Source organism: Rhinolophus ferrumequinum, chromosome 12, assembly GCF_004115265.2.
Source record: "Rhinolophus ferrumequinum isolate MPI-CBG mRhiFer1 chromosome 12, mRhiFer1_v1.p, whole genome shotgun sequence".
NCBI classification, from domain to species: Eukaryota; Metazoa; Chordata; class Mammalia; order Chiroptera; family Rhinolophidae; genus Rhinolophus; species Rhinolophus ferrumequinum.
The window spans coordinates 81,780,305-81,803,515 of NC_046295.1; the positions used below are offsets into that span (position 1 = coordinate 81,780,305).

At 58.7% G+C, this 23,211-nt stretch overlaps 1 protein-coding gene across 2 annotated transcripts in view; it reads left to right on the forward strand.

The window, feature by feature from the left end:
• The window catches only part of COL5A1 (collagen type V alpha 1 chain), a 153,290-nt gene extending 130,351 nt beyond the window's left edge, over nucleotides 1-22,939 (forward strand). Inside the window, exons 59-66 of one of the 2 annotated variants that reach the window (XM_033122324.1) lie at nucleotides 1,289-1,342; nucleotides 2,194-2,229; nucleotides 2,638-2,691; nucleotides 3,522-3,777; nucleotides 4,657-4,769; nucleotides 10,920-10,988; nucleotides 14,235-14,468; nucleotides 18,649-22,939. In XM_033122324.1, coding sequence (XP_032978215.1) covers nucleotides 1,289-1,342; nucleotides 2,194-2,229; nucleotides 2,638-2,691; nucleotides 3,522-3,777; nucleotides 4,657-4,769; nucleotides 10,920-10,988; nucleotides 14,235-14,468; nucleotides 18,649-18,795 — 963 coding nt within the window. In that variant the 3' untranslated portion in view covers nucleotides 18,796-22,939. Of the gene's footprint in view, nucleotides 1-1,288; nucleotides 1,343-2,193; nucleotides 2,230-2,637; nucleotides 2,692-3,521; nucleotides 3,778-4,656; nucleotides 4,770-10,790; nucleotides 10,860-10,919; nucleotides 10,989-14,234; nucleotides 14,469-18,648 lie in introns of both variants that reach the window. The other variant, XM_033122323.1, reaches the window with a different exon arrangement.
• The last annotated feature ends 272 nt before the right edge of the window (nucleotides 22,940-23,211 follow it).

Sequence of the window (23,211 nt, forward strand, 5' to 3'; positions counted from 1 at the left end):
TTCAAGCCGGATGGACGTCCTCACGTTCATCAGATGCAGATGGGAGCAGCTGAGAGGGTGATGGGCGGGGACAGGGGCTGGGACGCAGCTGTAGCGCAGCCCTAGACCGTGGGAGCCACCGGAGGTGCTGCCGGGAGGGCAGCGCGCAGGAGGGTCCGAGGCCTGGGAAGGGGCGACGCAGGCAGCAGACCTGCCGTCTGCTGTCCCCACCCGAGGGCCACCGGCCTCATTGCAGAGTGTCAGTCACTGCTTCTCTGACCAGCTTGACGGAGCACAGCGTGCCTCTGAGCTGTGCCCACTTTGGCCCACGCCCCACCTGGAAGGGGACAGAGCTGGAAGGGGTGGAGCCTGTGAGGCAGGGAACAAAGTAGAACCGTCCTTGAGTCCCCTAAGGTTGTGGGGTGGTGTCCTTGGGAACCCCTGCCTTATCCACCACCGTTCTCCCCGTGGCATTGACCATTTTCCCACTGCCCAGTGTCTCCAGGCCACGAGGGCATTCTCAGACAAGGGCCGCCCAGCAGCCGTGAGAATTAGAAGGCTGTCCAGGGTGCCTGCCGCCAAAGGAAAGCAGCCCTCTGTGCCCCCACCCCGAGCTGGTCCCGGCAGCGTGGCTGATGGGACGTGCTGGCTGGGATTCTCATAAAGAGGGACGCCCCCGCCCCCGCAGCAGACAGGGAGGGAGAAGGCACTCAGCCGAGTGAAGCCTGCTGTCCCCACACCCCCTCGCTTAGCTTAGCCTGGGGGAGCCCACGTGGCTGGGGCTCCAGAAGAAATGTGCCTGGGCCTGTGCTGCAGAATGCCGTGGTAATGCACATGGACACTCGACCGCCAGCACATTTAGAGGCTGGACAGGACAGATGGAACAGACAGGACCCAGGGACACTTGCTATCCCCCGCCGCCCGCAGCCTGTGTTAGGGGGGAGACCCACACCAGAACAGAGAACAGCGAAAGGGGACCAAGCCAGGGACGGACATCAGAGCGCCTGCTCCTGCACTTCAAACTACATTAGAAAAGATGTCTTAACACGCAGGTGCCTCCGGTGGCCCTGTAGATGCCGGGGAGTCCCTTCCAGCCAGCCAGGGAAGCAGGGCCTGGGGGCGGTCAGCCTCCTGGTGGGCGTTCAGACCCCACTGGGCCTCGCAGAGATAGGTAGACCCCTCACGGTGCAGCTGGCCATGTTGGATGGCGTCCGTTCGGGGCGAGACCGACGAGCACTGAGAGATGTGTCTGTGCTGATGGAGTCCTCCTTGTCCCGTGATGGTCACTGCGTTTTCTGCTCCTTTGCAGGGTATCACTGGTCCTTCTGGCCCGATCGGCCCCCCGGGCCCCCCCGGCTTACCGGTGTGTATCTGGGAGGGGTGCATGGTTTCCTGGTTGTTGCTGGGAGAGGTGGGAGGCGGGTGGGCCGACTGTGGGCCTCTGTGTGGCTGGAGAAGTGTGAGACCCCCCCAGGATTGGGGCCCTGTAGTGGATTTGCTCATTAGCTCCACAATGGGGTTCCGAGTGACAGAAGCAAGGAAGTGGGGTCTCTGGGCCCTGATTTCAGGTGGAGGCAGGGCGGGGGAGCCTCTCTCAGGGCTGCTCAGGATACGCACACATTCTGCGGGGGCTCTGGGGAAGTTTAGGACAGCGGGAGGGCCCCCTCCCCGCCCTCCCGATCATGTGAGCGGGCCTGGCCTGACCCAGATAATGAGGATTTGGGGGCCCACCCTCTAGGCACCAGCCTGGGTTGCCCCATATTGCTGGGAGACCCCGCACTTTAACGACTGGATCCCCCACAGCCTTGAGTCTCTACCTGCCCCAACCCAGGGCCTGGGTCCACATGGCCAGGGCGGCCCGGGCCACCTGGGCTAAGAGCTGCCCGTACGGGCTGGCGGGGCTCTGTGCCAGGGCCTGAGGCCAGCACGCCCTCTGTGATCTCTGACTCTGGCTGCCTGAACTGTTTCCCCGCTGGGGAGGTTTGGGGGCTGACCTGGGGCAGGCAGGAGCACCCCTGTCTCTGTGTGGGGGAGCTCAGCCACACCCTAGCCCCATCCCCACCTCCCCATTTAAGCAAGTGCAAGCACAGACTCCTGGAAAGGGGGACACGGGTGTGAGGAGGGGTGAAGACCGGGCAGGCCCGAGCGGCGGGTGCCTGGAGCTGACGGGGCCACCTGCTCACAAGTGCCTGCTAACGCCCCGACTCTCCATAGGGTCCTCCTGGTCCGAAAGGTGCTAAGGGCTCCTCGGTAAGTGGTGTGCACCCTCGAAAGGGCCCATTCCAGCTCGGGGGAGGGACGTGTGTCCCCTTGGGTGAGAACCACCCTGGACACCCCCTACCCCCGACTCATGGCTGTGCAGTCCTTCACGCTCCCCCTCTCGTGCTGAGCTGTCCTGAGCTCATCTCCAGCCTGCGTTGGCAGATTGAGGGGTGCCTGACACAACAGACTGGCCCCGTGGCTCCCCATCTCAGGGGCACCTGGTTCTTCCATCTGGGAGTGGGAGGGGAGTGGGGCCCTGTCAGCCTCCCCCGGCACATGAGACTTGTCCCTCCATCTTCCCCACACAGGCTGTCAAGGATCCTTCTAGAGTTCAAGGGGGATTTAAGTCACATCATGCTCAGTGATCAGAGTGGGTTCTCTTTCCTTTTTCCCCAGGGTCCAACTGGCCCAAAGGGTGAAGCAGGCCACCCCGGACCCCCCGGCCTGCCGGTGAGCAGTCTTTGAAGTCTTGGTAGTAAGGGTGGGGATCCTTCTGACACCCAGGGCTCTGTGGGAAGTTCTGTTTGTGCCGTTTACTTTCCGAAACTGTGGAACCCATATGGCATGCGGCACGGTGGGGGCCTGTCCCTGGGATGGAGCCGAGGGAAATAAATGACCCAAGGCTAGACATCCCACCCTGGGAAGTCAGGTTGCCCAGAGAGAGAGACAGAGACAGAGGAAGGGAGAGAGCACGTGGGTATGTTCATGTATGTTTGTGCGTACCTGTTCACGTGTGTGTATGTGTACGCATGTGTCAGGTAGACAGCACAAGACAAGGCCCAGAGGTGCAGGACAGAGCCCTACCATAAGCCAGGCCAGTGAGCAGCAGGGGACACCACCCTTTGGCATGCACCCTCTCGACTCCTGTCTTCGTCCTTGGCTGGGGCCTCCTGACACAGCCCCGGGAGGTGAAGGCTTCTGGCACCTCAGTCATAATGCGGCCCCACTGTGTGCAGCAGGTTGGGTGGTAGAGGTGCGAGGAGAGCTGGGTGCTTCGAGTCCAGCTGAGGATAGAACACCCGAGCACCAGGCCAGGCTGAGCGCTGGCTCTGCAGGCCAGGCAGGCGCGGCCAGGTGGTGGCAGGGCTGGGCCTCAGGGGCTCCTGGGACTCAGGTTAGAGGAGGGAGGTGCTCGGTGCAGGCGAGGCCCAGAAGAGGGGTGGGTGTGGAATGTTCCAGAGGCAGGAAAGAGGGAAGTAAGCATGCTAAGCTGGATGGCTGCAGCCTGCAGCCCAGCCCGTCTGTCCGTCCCACCCACCGCGCCCGTCTGCCATACCCAGGGCCCCCCGGGCGAGGTCATCCAGCCCCTGCCGATCCAGGCATCCCGGACAAGGAGGAACATTGATGCCAGCCAGATGCTGGACGACGGGGACGGTGAGAACTACATGGATTACGCGGACGGCATGGAGGAGATCTTCGGCTCACTCAACTCCCTGAAGCTGGAGATCGAGCAGATGAAGCGGCCGCTGGGCACGCAGGAGAACCCCGCCCGCACCTGCAAGGACCTGCAGCTGTGCCATCCCGACTTCCCAGACGGTAGGGCGCTGTGCCCGGGACCCGCGGGACAAGCAGAGGGGTGAGGCCGGGGCCGTGGGCACGGCGGGCAGGCCCAGGCCTGGGCAGTCACACGCCTGCCTCAGCCTCAGCGTTCCCATCTGCGCAATGGGGGTGCTGGGGGTCTCCCCATACCCTGACGGGGGCATCATGCTAGGACACGTGCCGGTAGGCCGGGAAGGAGGGCGAGGCTTCGGGCTCCCACAGAGCCGCTCCAGCCTGGGCTTAGCCTCCGTCGCATGGGTGCTCTGCTCTGCGCTGAGTCTCGTGTCCTCGTCTCTCCAATGGGCGTATTCACACAACAGAGGACAGAGCGAAATGACATGGAGCGTGAGTGGTTTGTCCTGGCCCCTGGCACCCCCTGCGGTGAGTGTGGGCCGCGGCTGCCACCGAGCTCAGCGTAAGCATCAGCGTCAGGATCAGTGCTGGCGTTAATGCCGTGTTGGGGACGCGCTGTTCAACCTCCCCAGTATCGAGCCCGCAAACCACTCCCGGTCTCACCGTGTTAAACCCACTGGAGGATAAAATGGCATCGGTCTGCTGCTTCCCTCGGGGAGCGTTTCTCCCGCAAGAATGGAGGAGCGTGCAGGCCAGAGATGGGAGCACCTTGCGTTTCCATCCACCAGCACGTGGGGCGGCCTCCCCTGCCCAGGGCACGTGCCCCACGCACCCGCATCCAGCCGTGTTCGTGGGGATGAGTCTGCCCACTTGTCTTTAGGAAAAGCAGAGCACAGCCCCCGGGAAGGCCCGTGCTGGTAGCACGTGGGCTGGCGTGGTTTAGCTGCTGAACTGAAATGGTGCGGCTGCTTCTTGAACGATGCAGGGCTCAGTCCTCACGCAGCCCCCACCCTCCACATCCAGGTGAATACTGGGTGGATCCGAACCAGGGCTGCTCCAAGGACTCTTTCAAAGTTTACTGCAACTTCACAGCTGGAGGGGCCACATGCGTCTTCCCCGACAAGAAGTCCGAGGGGGTAAGTGCCCGCCGCCCCCCATGGAGCCCCTCTCACAACGGGGCCAGGCCGAGGGCTCAGCCCTTTCACACATGCAGCTTTAGGAATGAAAAACGGAAATCAGTCAGGTTCAAAATCAAGGTTTTCCTTCCAGAAGTAGCCCTTAAGTTGCTTTAAGAAGAGTTTTTAGCAATGGGGTGGGGGCCGTGCAGCCCGGGGTCTCAGAAGTGAGGGAAGCTGGCTCATGGGTGTCCCCCGCCAGCCCCGGTGCTAGGTAGGTCCCTCCTAAACGACTTTGTAGCTGTAACCTCAGACCAACCTGAAACCCACCGGAGGACTTTGGGGGCAAAAGTGACCCCAATGTGTCTTTTAGAAGCTGGTGTTTGCCTGGATTCTTTGTGTTGGTACTTCCATGTCATTTGCTGCTCTCCTGAGTGCAGTCAGAACAGTGTTAGTAAAGACTTGGGTTAGCCAGGCTGTGATCCAGTGAGACGCTGTGGGTGTCAATTTAACAGTCACCTCTGAGGTCTTTCAAAGGTCTCACCTCTATGGTATGTGTTTTACAGACAGGCATGTGGATGGTGTGTGCATGCGTGTGTGTATAAACAGGTGTGGACGGTGTGTGTGTGTATAAACGGGTGTGGACGGTGTGTGTGTGTATAAACGGGTGTGGACGGTGTGTGTGCATAGACAGGCGTGCATGGCCGGTGTGTGCTGCTTTCTATGGAGCGTGTGTCTGAGGCTGGGCCCACTTTGGCCCAGAGCACATAAGGAGGGGGAGGAGGTCTCTAACTGGGAACGTGACGGAGACTTCGGCCACAACGTCCTCTGCATTGGCCTGAACACACCTCTGGACGTTCTTCTCAGAGAAGCAGCCGTCCTGTGACAGGGATGGCCAGTTCCTAGAGGCCGTGCTTGCCATTCAGGCTCGGGCCAGCAGGAGTCAGCAGCCCACGGTCACGACTTCCTGGCGGCCTCAGCGCCCGTGGGCACTTCCCTCTGGAGGGAGAGCAGCTGTGTCCTCCCAGGCATGGTCCCCTGTCCCTAAACCTCGCTGTAACCCTGGAGAGCTCCAGCACCCCCTGGACTGGGAGACCTGGCTCCCAGGAACAGGGACTCCACGCTGACGAGGACCGCTTAGGGACCTCTGTTTTATATGCATGTTCCCCCAACCCAGAGTTTGAAACCCTTGGTAACCTGCACTCCGAGCAGCAGACCCCCTGAGGGTCAGAGAAAATTCAAAACTCAGGTGCTTCCATCTGGCAGAGGCCCAGAGGAAAGTCAGATGGAAAAGATACTGTGTCTCATCCTTTTTGTCACTGTCTGTCCTCAGCACGCAGCCTCACTGCTGGAGAACTAGCAGGACGCCCCTGAGAGCCCTGGTCGCGGGTGGTGCGGCCAGGCGGACAGCGGGCTGGGGTGCTGAGTGACCCCGCTGCCCCCTGCTCATCCTCTGCATGTGTGTTGACCAGCCAGGCGTCCACAGGCGGGGACCCTCGGGCTCAGGCCCCGGCCACTCAGCCTTGTGCAAGTGGACACCCTCTGCCTGGTTGCCCGGAGGAGGGGTGGGGGTTTCAGGCAGAAGGCTGGGGTGAGGCGAGCGCATGCCTACATGTCTGGTCCTGTTCCCGGAGGAGGCTGTTACCTGAGCGTGGCACCACCAGCGGCAGACGCAGAAACCTAAGTGTGGGGGCTGACGGGCAGGAGGCAGGAGACGCCCCCTCCTCCAGTGGCCCCTTTCCATGTTCTCCTGCACGAGGCCAGCTCAGAGCAGAGCCGGGGGATGCAGACAAGGGTTCTGACCTGGGGCCCACACAGGGGTCCCGTGGGACTTGGGGACAGGCTGAGCCGCGGGCACTTCCATGCCTCTCCCAGTCTCTGAACCTCTGCTCTGGAGCTGGCAGCAGGGCTCCTCCTAGAGCAGCTCACTCATTCATTTACTCACTCATTCACTCATTTATTCACTGTGGCCTCAGCCCCTGCCGTGAGCAAACTGCAAGTGGGAGCCCCCGCCCCACCCATCAGGGTCACATGCTGTTCCTCCTGAGGACGCATCTGCTTCACACACACCACACACACACACACACATACACACACACGCACACACATACACACACACACCACACATACATACACACACACCTCACACACCACACATACACACACACACACACCTCACACACACACACCTCACACACACCTCACACACACACACCTCACACACACACACCTCACACACACACACCTCACACACCACACATACACATGCACACACACCACACACATACACACACACACCTCACACACACACCACTCACACACACACACACCTCACATACACACACACCACACATACACATGCACACACACCACACACATATACACACACACCTCACACACCACACATACACATGCACACACACCACACACACACACCTCACACACACACCACTCACACACACACACACCTCACATACACACACACCACACATACACATGCACACACACCACACACATATACACACACACCTCACACACCACACATACACATGCACACACACCACACACACACACCTCACACACACACACCTCACACACACCTCACACACACACACCTCACACACACACACCTCACACACACACACCTCACACACCACACATACACATGCACACACACCACACACATACACACACACACCTCACACACACACCACTCACACACACACACACCTCACATACACACACACCACACATACACATGCACACACACCACACACACACACCTCACACACACACACCTCACACACACCTCACACACACACACCTCACACACACACACCTCACACACACACACCTCACACACACACCCACCTCACACACACACCACTCACACACACACACACCTCACATACACACACACCACACATACACATGCACACACACCACACACACACACACACACACATACACACCACACACACACCACACACACACACACCTCACACACACACCACTCACACACAAACACACACACACACACCTCACATACACACACACCACACATACACATGCACACACACCACACACACACACACACACACACACCTCACATACACACACACCACACATACACATGCACACACACCACACACACACACACACACACATACACACCACACACACACCACACACACACACACCTCACACACACACCACTCACACACACACACCTCACATACACACACACCACACATACACATGCACACACACCACACACACACACACACACACATACACACCACACACACACCACACACACACACACCTCACACACCACACATACACATGCACACACACCACACACATACACACACACCACACACATATACACACACACCACACACATACACACACACACCTCACACACACACCACTCACACACAAACACACACACATACACACCACACACACACCACACATACACACACCTCACACACCACACATACACATGCACACACACCACACACATACACACACACCACACACATATACACACACACCACACACATACACACACACACCTCACACACACACCACTCACACACACACACACCTCACATACACACACACCACACATACACATGCACACACACCACACACACACACACACACATACACACCACACACACACCACACACACACACACCTCACACACACACCACTCACACACAAACACACACACATACACACCACACACACACCACACATACACACACCTCACACACCACACATACACATGCACACACACCACACACATACACACACACCACACACATATACACACACACCACACACACATACACACACACCTCACACACACACCACTCACACACACATACACACCACACACACACACCTCACACACACACCACTCACACACACACACACCTCACATACACACACACCACACATACACATGCACACACACCACACACACACACCTCACACACACACACCTCACACACACCTCACACACACACACCTCACACACACACACCTCACACACACACACCTCACACACCACACATACACATGCACACACACCACACACATACACACACACACCACACACACACACCTCACACACACACCCACCTCACACACACACCACTCACACACACACACACCTCACATACACACACACCACACATACACATGCACACACACCACACACACACACACACACACATACACACCACACACACACCACACACACACACACCTCACACACACACCACTCACACACAAACACACACACATACACACCACACACACACCACACATACACACACCTCACACACCACACATACACATGCACACACACCACACACATACACACACACCACACACATATACACACACACCACACACATACACACACACACCTCACACACACACCACTCACACACACACACACCTCACATACACACACACCACACATACACATGCACACACACCACACACACACACACACACATACACACCACACACACACCACACACACACACACCTCACACACACACCACTCACACACAAACACACACACATACACACCACACACACACCACACATACACACACCTCACACACCACACATACACATGCACACACACCACACACATACACACACACCACACACATATACACACACACCACACACACATACACACACACCTCACACACACACCACTCACACACACACACACACACATACACACCACACACACACACACCTCACACACACACCCACCTCACACACACACCACTCACACACAAACACACACACCACACACACACCACACACACACACACACCCACCTCACACACACACCACTCACACACACACACACACACCTCACACACACACCACTCACACACAAACACACACCACACACACACCACACACACACACCTCACACACACACCCACCTCACACACACACCACTCACACACACACACACACACACACCTCACACACACACCACTCACACACAAACACACACATACACACACCTCACACACCACACATACACATGCACACACCACACACATACACACACACCACACACATATACACACACACCACACACATATACACACACACATACACACACACCACACACACATACACACACACCTCACACACACACACCTCACACACACACACACACACCTCACACACCACACATACACATGCACACACACCACACACATACACACACACCACACACATATACACACACACCACACACACCTCACACACACACACCACACACACACACACACACACACTTCACACACACACCACTCACACACAAACACACACACATACACACCACACACACACCACACACACCTCACACACACACCCACCTCACACACACACCACTCACACACACACACACACACACACACACACACACACACACCACCCCGCTCAGCTGGTCCAACTGTGTCACAGATGCCCGGTGGACCCTGGCAGGGTCTCCTGCCCACACTGTCCCCAGGTAGAGGCCACGTAGACAGAGCCACACCCCTCAGATCTGGGGCTCAGATGACAAGATGTCCACATGTGTCCTTCCCTGAGCCCATTGGTAAATATTGGCTCTTATTGTCATTATTGCTGTCGTCATGGCCTGTGACGGTCCATTCATTCATCACTCACTCCACAAGCATTTTTCAGCTGTTACTAAGGGCCGGGCAGAATCCTTATACAACAACGGATAAAATGCAGACTGCGACCCTGCTTGTAAAGCCAGGGACCCCGTTGTCCTCACTGGTGCCTCAGCTCTGGGGCAGTTGAGGCACCTAAAGGGATCCTTTGCTGGCCAGTCATCCAGGCCACCTGGAACAAGGGCAGGCCGGGTCCGCCCAGCGGGGAGAAGGCGTGTTTGCAGGACGTGGGGCGTCTCGTGGAGGCAGGAGAAGTAACCCTGTCGTTCTCTGTTTCTCTCCCTCTGCACCGCCCCTGCTCGATGTTTAGGCCAGAATCACTTCCTGGCCCAAAGAAAACCCGGGTTCCTGGTTCAGTGAATTCAAGCGCGGTAAACTGGTAAGGCGGCTCCGGCCCCCCTCAGCTGTCTTTCAAACCCGCCCATTTCCTATCTTGCAGAGTAAAATGGCCCGATGGCCCAAAGAACAGCCTTCTACCTGGTATAGTCAGTACAAGCGAGGGTCCCTGGTAAGTGCCACTGGGCGCTGCCTGCTTGCCGCACAGCCTGGCTCGCGGCTCTGCATGGGACTCACGGCCGCCATGCGCCGCGCCTGCTCGCGCCCCTCTGGCCAAACCGCTCCACGGCACGTGACAGCCAGACGCAGCATCGGTGCCCACTCCCGCCACGCCCACGACAGTGCCTTTCAGCCTGGGAGCAGGCGGATGGTTTTCCATTCAGTCTGGGACATGAGGTTGGCATTTTGGGCGCCCAGAGCCACAGCTGGGGGCTGCCGGGGACCGAGACCAAAGCCAGCAGGAGTGGGAGGGCTTTCTTCTGCTCTGCCCTGTGACAGGTCCTGGACCACTAATGCATTCAGAGTTCTCTTCAGGACTCATCGTCATGGCCCCTCCCCGGCCACCGCGAGGGCCTGCGGGACGTTCTGACCCTCGAGCTGGGCATCCCACACGGCTGTGGCAGTCCCTGTTTGAACTTCTGGGAGCCAGTCTTAAATAATCCTTCTCGAAATGAAAAGAATTGGCATCCCTTGTCAGAACTGAACGTGGTGCCTTTGCAGCCTGTGGAGGGACTGTTGGCGTGAGACGTGGCTGTTCACGCACAGAGAAGCGCTGTTCCCTCAGGAGTCTGATGGGGGCCCTTTTCCAGAACAGAGTGCAGAGCTCTGTGCCCTCCCGAGCACACAAGGACCAAGCTTCCAAAATGTGACCTGCTGCCGTTAGAGCCCTACTTTGCTTGTAGGTCACTTCCTCGGAGCTAGTCGTCCCTCCCCTCAGTGACCCCTGAAGGAGGTCCTTTCTCACTCAGAAGCCAGCTCTTGGGCTCCATGACTTCCGATCTGACCATCTGCCATCAGTCCCTGCACCCCAGCCTTGGGGGGGGGGCACAGAGGCCACGTTGCCCCCGTCGTCTCACAGAGCGGTGGCTTCCAGACGGCTTTGCCCTGTCGCACCTCTGAAGAACCCTCGTTCCTAAACCTCAAGGCACTTCGCGGCTAATTGTTAATATCTCATGCCCTGTTCTCACTGATTCCAAGTTGCTCCAGGTCTTTGCAGACACTGAAGGTTTGCGCTCACCTGGCCGTGTGTGGAGACCTCCTTTCATTTTCTGCGTGAACTCAGGCCCTCTCGCCTCCTGTCTCTGCTGCTGTTTCTCCTCCTCCACCTCTCTCGTGCTTTCCTCAGAAAAGGGCGACTGGCACACAGAAGGACCTGAAGTGGACGCCCGCTCAGAGGGGGAGGACCCGGTGCCCGTGGGTGCTTGAGGGTGGCATGGTGGGCACAGGTCGGGCAGAGAAGGAACTGGGGAGGGCGTGCAGCCCCTCGGGCCCAGGGGACGCAGTGGGGGCCTTTCTGCAGCCTCTTGGGCCTGCCATCCCCAGACAGGACCCTCACGGCCCACACCCACTTATTCCCAGGAAACGATGGAGGAATGCCCGTTTTCAGCCATCGGCCCAAAGAGCCCACCTCTACCTCGGTCCTATTTTACAGCTGACCAAGGGTGGAGGAGCATACGACGGTCCAGGGGAAGCACCAGCCTCTCTCTTGCACCCCGACCCATCATTTGTAGCTCTGTGAGGGTATCACGAGTACACAGAACAGTGCAGAGCCCTCCTTGAAGACACAGGCACTCTATCGGGGCTGAGCTTTATCCCCAGACGTGCCATGTGAGGACGATAGGGCAGAGACCCTTCCCTGGGAGGGCAGGGTCTCCCGGTGGGATCTGGGGTCCCAGCACGGCACTGGGAGCTTGCGGTCCTTCTGTGTCCAGCACTGCCCACTGCTTCTCCCTGTGCATGCGTCCTTTCTCGAGTCAGTCACGTTTCCTCCCAGAAGGAGTGCCTGATGGCCTGGACTGCGGTTGGTATTCAGCCCTCTCCCTCGTGTCCACCTGTGAGGGTTCGGTGGCCAGTGGCTCTGTGCTGTGCGAAGGAGCGGGATGTGGGCCTGGCCCCACCTGCAGCTCTCGCTGGTTGTATGCACAGCATAAGTGGGCTGTGTCCCTCGGTTCAGCATGGCTCTCTTGGGGTGGGCTGGGGGCAGAACAGCCGTGAAGTGGCTGCTACGAGGGGTGGGCCCGCTGGCCTCAGACCTGACGTGAGTCTGCTCCATCGTGTGACGCACAAACAATGGCCCCCTCTCTCGGCGGGCGTCTGTGTGAGGAGAGCCTGGCCTTCACTGCAGAGAGGGCTTTCGGGTGGTGCTGGGGTGGAGAGGAGAAACCTGCCTGTCCCAGGGGATTAAGAAACAGTCACATTCCCTGGCAGTGCTAAGGGTTCAGAGAGCTGGGGTTTGCCAGCGCGATGGGATTTGTCTCTTGGGATGCCCTTCACCAGCCTCGTGGCCTGCTGAGCTGAAGAGCCCAGTTTTGGGGTGTCCAGCTAGTGACGCCGGACAAGTCACTTAAGAACCAGCACATCCTCTTTCCCTGGTGCCTTGCCCTGGGTTTGCTGGCAGAAGGGTGGTCATTTCACCAGAGTGCCCCGGGCTGCCCCCACTCAGCGTGGGCACAGATGACCACCCCAGACCCCTCTGCTCTCCCCTGGATCCCATGCCCAGCAAGGGGCAGGAATGGCTGAATGCCGCCCCATGGCTCCCCTCTGCCTCCAAGAAGGCACCCCATCCCCTCAGCCTTCTGGCTCTTGGCCATATGGCCTGTGACCCTCCCTTGGGTCAGCCTTCCTGCCCTGCTGGCCCTGCCCTCTCTCCCTCACATTCTCATGACCCCCCGGCCAGCGCTTTGTACATCACTGGCGCTTGGCAGATGATTTTTATTAACATAATCAAATGAGCACTTTGCCAGCCTCAGGGCACCATGGCACGGACGTACTTGCCCTCGGGGTACTCACAGTCCAGAGAGGGCTACAGACCAGGCACCAGGCACTTAGGACACGGGTCCAGTGTTGGTGTGGAGGGCCTTACGGCCTGCTAGAGAGGTGGACACTGCGCCGGGCCAAGGTGAGGGGGCGGGGGCACGTAACCCAGGCAGCCTTCCTGGAGGAGGAGGCACGTGAGCTGAGCCCTGGAGGATGAGTAGTGTTCAGCCAGGCATAGAGGAGTGAGTGAGCTACTTAGGTTCTGAAAGAAGTGAGGTGTGGCTCACTGTGTCCCAGGGACTCCCATAAGGCTGTGCCCCAGCATGGCTGACGCTCCGGGGTAGACAGCGGTGGATGAAACCTGTGCAGCCCCGACCATGGGGGGCTTTGTCGCTGTGGAGTGCCCCTCAGTGCTGAGTGCCCCCTTTCTGTCCCCTCATAGCTCTCCTACGTGGACGCCGAGGGCAACCCCGTGGGCGTGGTCCAGATGACCTTCCTGCGTCTGCTGAGCGCTTCTGCTCACCAGAATATCACGTACAACTGCTACCAGTCGGTCGCTTGGCAGGACGCCGCCACGGGCAGCTATGACAAGGCCATGCGCTTCCTGGGCTCCAATGACGAGGAGATGTCCTATGACAACAGCCCCTACATCCGCGCCCTGGTGGATGGCTGCGCTGTGAGTGTCGCCGCGGGCCCCGCCCTCGGGGGGGGGATCCCTTCCCACCTCGAGTGAGCAGTTCGTTCATTCATTCGACACACATTTACTGGGCAACACCGTGTGCCATGCCCTGAGCTGCGTGCCAGGTGCCATGGGGGCCCAGACGAGGCGCGGCCCCCCGGCTGGCTGCCACACGTGAGTGAGGAGGGAAAGCTGACACTGGACAGGAAGGGCCAGGGAGCCTGGGTCCAACACCCTGTCCCTGGTGTGACTGGAATGGAGAATAGACCTGTTGTGGGTCCACTTCAGAATTCAGACTCCCTCTCCTCAGATGGGTCTGTTCCAGGAATGGCCAGAGCTGGAGACTGGCTTTGGATTTGCTCCTGAGAACGTGGCTGTGCCAGGAAATGGTCTGTGGGCGCCAAGGGTGCTAACAGCAGCCCTGTGACTGCCCGGCTTGTGTTAGGGCACCTCCTTGGCCCCCGTGCCATCCGCTGGGAAGGGCAGTTCTGCTCCCGGCAAGGGGTGCCAGGCCTGAGCGACGAGAGGCTTGCTCAGGCCACACAGCCAGTCAGGGCTGGGATCGCATTTGTTCTGCAGCCCCTCGGCCCCCAGTGTCTTGCCCTCCTCTGCACCCCCACAGGGGCCCCCAGCCGAGGGTCAGCCCCTCAGGACTGTACCTCTGGGGCTTGCCGTGTGCCTTGGACAGCCCCCAGGGCTGAGCTGTGTCTCGTGTTCTGGGAGATTAGGGCCAGGCCATGCACAGGGAACCCGTCTTGTTGAAATCCCTGTTGTCTTCACCGCCTTCTCTCCAGAGCCTCTGCCTGACGCCCCACCCAAGCCAGCTCCCACGGGGGCCAGGCGAGTGTGGGTCCACCCCCGCTCAGGTTCCAGGGCCAGCCTGTGGAGGCCCTTCTCTGTAGGCATCACGTTGGTCAGAAAGGCCTTCCGGATGTCCTGGGCCCAACTCCAGACGGGTCCCCTCCCATGGATTTCCGAGTGTAGTCAACCAGCTGTAACCCCATCTGGTTCCTCCTATTTCCAGACATTCTACCAGTCCACTCCCAGCCCACTCTGAACACAGCAGCGGGCATCTGCCAGAGCTGGTCTGTGTGTGCCAGGCCAGGGGCCAGGGCTGTCCCGAGCACCCAGCCGCCTCCGTGTGTGTGAGCAGCCAGGGCTCCCACCTCTGGGTTGGTCCCCACCGCAGGTGTGAGCCTGGTGTAGGTATAGGCGTTCCCTCCTGTCAAGCTGTGTGGGGTTTGGGCATTTCCCTCATGTCTGCTGAGGCCATCCGGTGCTGTGTGGGCCAGGCCAGAGTGTCCTGGTGGCTCTGAGGGCAGGGTCGGGCGGGTGGACGTGAGAGGGCAGTGCTGACACACAGGCTGGGCTGCGGGGTAGAGCCGAGAACGGGACTCGGGAGGACCCAGGTCCAAATCCTTTCTCCCCTCACCTGGCTGCCCCTGGGAAGCTCTGTTCCTTTTCCCCACAAATGGTCTAGTGATAACCTCCCAGGGGCTACTTCTGGGGATAAAGGGCGAGTGGGGCCGGGCACCAGTGAGCAGGCTGCACGGAGTGTCCGCCTCTGCTCCTGCTTCCGTGCCCCTGGGGTCCTGACTCGGGAGTGTGAAGGGTTTGTCCTGGTTTGAGGTCAGAAGGACACAGTGTTCATATTCCTGACATGCAGCCCAGGCTGCTTCCAGAAGGTCCTGAGGCAGAAGTACAATTCCCCTCTGTTGCTGCCTCCTACGAGCGAGGAAAATAACAGCAGCTGCTCCGCGGGCTCGTTCCAGGAGCACTTCGACTCACGCCCGAAAGGAGCTGAGAATTGCATTTCGCTCGCCATACGCCCCAGAAGAATCCCTGTTTCTGTGACTATTTTTAGTCACATGGCCCACTGGCAGGAGGCAGTGAAGGTAGAGATGTGAAGAGACTGAAGAGCCCGCCAGAAGCGAGGCAGGGCCTAGGGAGCGAGCCTGGACTTGGGCTTGGAACTTCCTGGCTTCCACGGCAGAAAGGGAAACCCTCTGGGTGGCCCTGTACATGCCCTCTGGTAAAGGGAGCAGAGTCTGTCTTTGCAAAGGTGGAGGACACTCCAGGCAGAGTAGTCTTGCTGATGGAGAAAGTCGTCACTGCAGGCAGGCTGGAGAGGGAATTTGGGGGCGGGTGGGGGGGCACTCCTGTAGAACGCATACAGTGAAGGTGGCCAGGAGCGGCCAGTGCCCTGCTTACACCAACCCTCCGAAAAGGTCAGTCCCCGCGTAAATACACAGGAGGCCCTGACGCCCTGACGTGTGCCTGCTAGATTCAGAGTGCAATAAGGGCCAAAGAAATCGGGACCCACACGCAGGCGGGCGTCGTGTAGCTGTGTAGCCTGATTGACGGGCCACGGAGCCGGCCCCGGCCCTGTGGAGAGGCACAAATCACTGGGCGAGAGGCCCGGGGATCCACGCCACATAAATCCCGGTGTTTGTGCGGCTGTCTGCCCCTCGGGGACCATTCCTGCCCGTAATGGTTATTTACGCTCAGGAATGCGGGGTAACAGCAGCCTGGGCATGGTGGCCTGCTTACGTACGCCCTCTCTAAGCGCTCTGATAATTGCACCCATGGGGCCCCATAAATACAGGAGAAATCACCCTGCCAGCCCAGCAAGTGCTGCTGTCCCCTGGGCGAGGAAGCCAGGTGGGCGCTGCCCAGCTGGTCAGCTGTCCGTCTCATGTGCTTGCCCATGTGCAGCGTGCGGACAGGTAAGCAGGCAGAGGCCCAGAGAGGCCAGCCTCTTCCCAGGCACTGACCCCATTCACAGGGCTCCACCCGCGTGACTGGTCGCCTCCTGAAGGTCCCAGCTCCTAACAGCTGGGTTGAGGTGTCAACATCTGGATGGGGGGACCCAGCATTCAGTCCCTGGCAGGTGCCGTGAGGGTGCTGGCTGCCGTCAGGAAGGCTGGCCTGGGCTGGGAGGTCTGCGTCAGGATGGCGCACAGACGCGGCTGCCCACACGCGGTGACAGAGAGGGCTGGGGAACAGGACGGAACCGGGCGCTCGTGGACACAGCCACCCAGAGAGCGGAAGTCACCTGATAGCAGCCCCCCTTGCAGCGTCTTCCCACGTGGCAGGCAGGATCCAGGGGCTTCGTCCACGTGGTCGTTACGGCCTCCCTGGGAGGGATGCTCTGCTCCCCAGGAGGCCCCGCCATCTGCCATCAGTAACCCCATCACCAGGGACTGGGTGTGGAGGGAGACCCTCCCTGGGGCCAGTTCCAGCTGAATGGGTAATGCTGTTCTTGGTCCCAGGTATGGAAAGCCGCTTGTCCAGACAGGTCGGCAGGTGGGCGTCTGCGATGGTCGTGGACCCTCGTCTTAGGGGAAGTGACAGGAGGGCAAGGCCAGCTTAGCCTCATTTTTAAATGTCCTGAATTCTCAGAGGTGACTTTGGGTGGCTTTCCGGACCAGAGCAGTCTTGCACCTTCTTTTCCTGTTTTCTGGGACACGTGGCCCAGCAGGGAGCGAGGGGAGTGCCTCTCCCTGGGCAGTTCTGTCACCTCTCTGACACTCATTCCTATTTGGGCAGCTGGTGCTTGCGTCCCCACCCCCAGTTGAGCTGAGGGTGAAATGAGTTTCATGGACGATAAACGGATGGTCTGAGTGAGAGGTGCTGACTCACCTAGTAGTCTCTGCTTCCCTGTGTGTCCTCGCCCTCTGTGCCTCGGTTTACCCAGTCCTCCTCTGGACCAGAGAGTGGGCAAGGTTCTCTCCTCTTCCTGCTCCACTGATCGTGGAACCTCTTACTTCTGAGTGCGATCCAGCCTGCTGAGGCCAAGGGCGGGGCTGGCGGTCAGTCGTCACCGTCTTGGGATCCTTAGTTTTTGAACAAGGAGCCGGTGGTTGGGTGTTCCATCGGGGCCCACAGTCCTGGCAGGACTGCCTTGGGCAAAGCCAGTGGTGTGACAGGGGATGTCCCACCTGGCAGGGCGGAGGTGGGTCCGGATGTGCTGCGGACTCTGTCACAGGACCCCTCCCAGGCTGTGGGGGGGACTAACTGGGACACGGTGGGGTGAGGCCAGCTCTGGGCTGGCAAGATTCTTCCTCCCACCTGCCCGCCTCAGTGCTGTGGCGTCACGCAGGGCGGGGTCTGGTGGGTGAGGGTGTCTGGGAGGCCCCCCCATTCTGACGCCGCCCTCTCCCCCGCCCGCTCCCAGACGAGGAAAGGCTATCAGAAGACGGTGCTGGAGATCGACACGCCCAGGGTGGAGCAGGTGCCAATCGTGGACATCATGTTCCACGACTTCGGGGAAGCGGCACAGAAATTCGGATTTGAAGTGGGGCCGGCTTGCTTCCTGGGCTAGGAGCCCGGCCCCCACGACCAACCTCGTGACCTCAGCGCGCCGCCTGTGGGTGTCCTGGACAGTGAAGGCCCCTCGTCCCTCCCCCGACCTCGTCTGCACCTCAGCACCCCACCGGGCCGCACCCCAAACCAGAGAGCAAAGGGAAAGAGCCATGTCCCCACCCCGGAGCCGAATCACGTGACCTAGATGTCCTACGGCCGCTGGGCCCGAACGTTCTGTGGACACCACGCTCCACAGGGATGGGAACAGGGCCACGCTTCTTGCCACTGAGCTGACCGATGGCGTTCGTGGAGGGTCCGCAGGGCTGGGGGGTGGGGCCATGGTATTTGGAGATCACTCTTTTTAAAAAATTCCACTTGAAGATGTGTATTCCCCCTGACCTTCACAAAATGTTCCGAGGCAGGCCGCGTAAAGGTCACCCCCACCCGCCAGAGCCTCCGGTCCCAACAACACCATCCGCTCACGGGCCAAATGTCGTTCGTCACGGGCCTTCCCGACGGATCAAAGGTGCTTTTGTTTTTGTGAGTTTTAAGTAAATATTTGTATTGTGTTGTCATGAATGTTCAGTGTCCCTGACTTTCAATCACGCATGGAAACTCAGCTCAGTCCCATTGGGACAAGGAGCAGGTGTCCCCTCTGGATGAAATCTGATTCTGCTGAGACACGGGAGGCCCCCCAACCCTGGACAAGAACGTGCCCTAACTTGGAAATTCGCCCAGAGCAGCGAGGATTCATGCCACCATGTAAACACCAGGTGCCAGTACCCTTTCCTGACAACTTTTTATTAGCTCTGGATTCTTTTTTTTAATGGGGAAGCAGAAAAGAATTTTACACTTTACCTTTTCTACATGCACTCAGATTAAAAGGCAGGCTTCAATTAACTTTAATGGCTCCCTTTTTCCACTTTTCTTCCTGCAGGCCTGGTGGGAGGATGGCCAGGGCAGGAAACCACGTTTTCTGTAGATGATAACAAAATGAAAATTGGTGCTTATTTTTACACTTCTCTTTTGTGGTGCTATCTGTTCTGAGACCTTGAGGGCGACCCTGGGGGTTCCTGGCCATGCCTCACTCCCACCTTCCTCCACAATCCAGGTTTTTGCCAAGGACGGTAAGATAAATGCACATCACCTTCCTCCCCACTGGGTTCCCTCATTCTTGTGCCCCCAGACCGTGGTGCAGCTGCTCCCAGGTCTGTGACCAGTATTCGTAGCTTCTGTGATTTGAAAACACACATACACAATCCAAGACGCTGCCACGTTGTCTACGGTGTAACCATAGCAGACTGTATTCGGTTGCCGAATGTTTGTGGTGCTAATTTCTATTTGTTCCAAGAACTGCATCAAGCTCTTCAGTTGTCCCATCTTCTCTCCGCGGGGCTGCCCCCCACGCGGCCTCAGCAGACAGAGACACATGCAAGGAACTCTGTGTCTCTCGGGCCGCCAGCAGGGCCCCTTTCCCACGTGCATGATTTGAAATGCCATCTGCCTCATCCTGGGCAGGCAAGGCTCGGCCCAGGTGTGGCCCCCTCCCCTAGGACGCGGGCCGCCTCCTGTGGGCGAGGACCCGAGGGCCGGCGAGCAAAGGCATCCCTTTACTGTGAAAAGCTGCCCTCGCGCAATGCCCTTTCTTCCCACGATGGGAGAAGCAAGTTGGGCCCCAGGGCCCTGCACAGCCCCTCAGGAGCTGCTGTCCTCCCCCGACCCCGCCCTGCCGGCCAGAATGTGGTTCCCGCTTAGGAGACCACAGCAGAGCCGTCCGGGAGAAACTCAACACCACCCACGAGAACTTCCTGAATGCCCGTGGAAATCGAGTCCTGCTCTTGCCAAAGAAAAGTCTGGCTTCAAGCATCTTTCGAACCCAGGACGAAGCATGCACCAATGACTGTCAGGTTCATCTCTTCTAAAGAAAAGCCATACCCCAGGATCGCCGCGTGCGCCCTGTGGGTTTCTCTAGGTCACGTGATTCTGGTGGAATTTCTCATCCCTCCCGAACCCTCCCTTTATTCTGTCATCTTCCTCCGTTGGTCCCTTCAAAGCTGTTGTAATTTGTACTGAAGTCAAAACGTGTCCCGTTCCCCCCCAGACCACTTAGCTGCGGTATATTGCAATAAAATTACTTCTTATATTTGCAGAAATTCTTTTGGCGTAATTTTATTTTTTCCTCCTAATCTATATAATTGGACACGTGAGGACGCAAAGAAAAAGAAAACGGTAAACAGAAAACCTCTGCTGAAGATTCTAGGACATTTGACCCTTTATTAAAATATAATGTCAAATGACGCATTGTACATTTCCTAAAAATTCAATAGACATGTTCATAAGTTTTAACTGTAATGCCCAGGAAAGGGTGTTTTAAAATATTTTAAACCTGTGTAACAGAAGAACAATTGTAATAGTTTTTCAATAAACCAAGTTTACTGTTTCCACTGTAAACACACATGATTGGCTGTCTTCTTAAGTGTGACCAGAGCTTTCCCTGTGTCACAGCCGTGTGTGAACCCAGTCGCAGGACAGTAGAAACTCGCATCCGGGCAATGGTCACAGAAAGAGGAGGAGACAGAGCCCAGGCCATTGCCCATGGACAAAGCTGTACCCCAGCTGCTGTTAGGGTGTGGTCAGGCGCCAGCTCGAGGCTTCCTGGGCAGTTTCCACAGTCCTTGGGTGTCCAGACCTGACTGCACAGGCCTCACCCTCACCCTGGGCAGTAGGTGCCTTGGGGTGGCATGGTCCCAAGGCCGTCACACCCTGCTGTCCCAACACATAGCAGGGTAATATTTCGGGGTCCCTTGGGTGGGGCTTGTGGCCCCTCCCAGTCAATGACCCTGAGCAGGAGTGACGCATGGCCCTTCCAGGCTGAAGCAGCAGTTCCCTCGTGCATGTCCCCATGGCTGCATCCCCAGCAGTTTCCCAGGGGAGTCCCTGGCCAACCTGCGATAAACTTGTCCCGCGATCAAGAAACGTTTCGTTGCTTAAAGCCACCAATGTCGGAAGGTGTTACTACAGCAAAACCTAGGCCAGTGCTTCTCCAAGTGTGGTCCGTGGCCCTGCAGCCACAGCGCGGTCTAGATGGAAGCGCGAATCCCTGGGTCGAGCCCGGACGGGGGGAGGGGGCAGAGGCCTGTGTTCTGTGATTTGATGAGGCCTCAGGTGGCCCAGGGCTCGCTCAGAACTGAGGGTTACCACCTGGGCCATCCTGAAGGAGACAGGACAGTGCACCTGAGACTGGGGACTGCTTTCAGCACAAGAGACGGAAGTCGGCCGTGTCACGTCAGGCCTGGAAGCTGGAGCTGTTGTCAGAGGGTGGAAGGCTGCCCACCACCAGGGGCATCGTGTGGTTGGTCAGGTGGCTGTTTGTTACCTGCGACGGACAGCTTGCTTGCAGGCTTGTAGCCCTGGGTCAGAGGTCAGAGGAGGACAGGGTCTCAGGCTGGCCACTCGGACTGCCCTTGGCAAGTATGACGCGAGAAGGAGAAGCCCTGGGAAGACTGGCCAGAACGAAAGGAGACAGAGTCCACGGATTCAGGAGTCTCAGGCCTGGAGGAGGGCCATTTCCCAGCGTCGACGGTTTAACGCTTTGAGGGATGCCCGCCAACGAAAGCTCGGGCATCGCAGCTGTGAGCGGCACACCCGTCACCTGAAACCTCGGCCTGGATGACGGTGCTGCCTAGTAAATGACTCGGGATGGACAGGGTGCGGCTCTCCCCTCCAAAGCTGCTGCATGAAACAGCTGGGCTGCGGGAGTGTGGGAGCTGTGGCCTGAGCCTGGCGCAGGGAGCCGGCGAAACCCAGCAGGCTGAAGCCCATTACCTGTTGGAGAGGTGTCCTGCACAGAGAGCTCCAGCCCACGTGAAGGAGTCGGTGGTCCTCAGGCCCCAGAACCCCCGGGGCTGCACCCAGATGTGGGCAAGGGACGCCCGGGAAGAGAAGGAGCCTGCTGCCCTCGTTGGAGGCAGGTGCTGTGACCTCAACCCCAAAGGTGAGTAGACGGAGCCTCGGGAGAGGAGGGAGGAGAGGGTAGCGAGAGGCCCTGGGGGTGAGGCCCTGCAGAGCCCCCCACTTCTCTGTGCGTCTCCCCTCCCCCTGGGGACCCGGCTGAGGAAGGCACCTGCCTGTCCGCTAGGCTGTGGGATGAGAGCCTGCAGGTGCTGGCCAACTGGAGCCTGGGCACAGTGCACTGAAGGGCGCGTCCCCAGAGACTGAAGCAGAGGAGCTAGACGGGCACCGCTGTCCCGGCCCCAGGGCCCCCACGCCCCAGCACCCATGGTCACATCCCCCGCAATCCGTCAGCACGAGCTCACCAAGCGCCCTCAGCCACCACACCTGCGCTGGGTCTTCTGGAGACGTGAGTGGAGTCACGTCTGGCCTTTGCTTCCAGTCTTGGGAGAGACACTCCGCTATGGAAACGATGGTGCCCCAG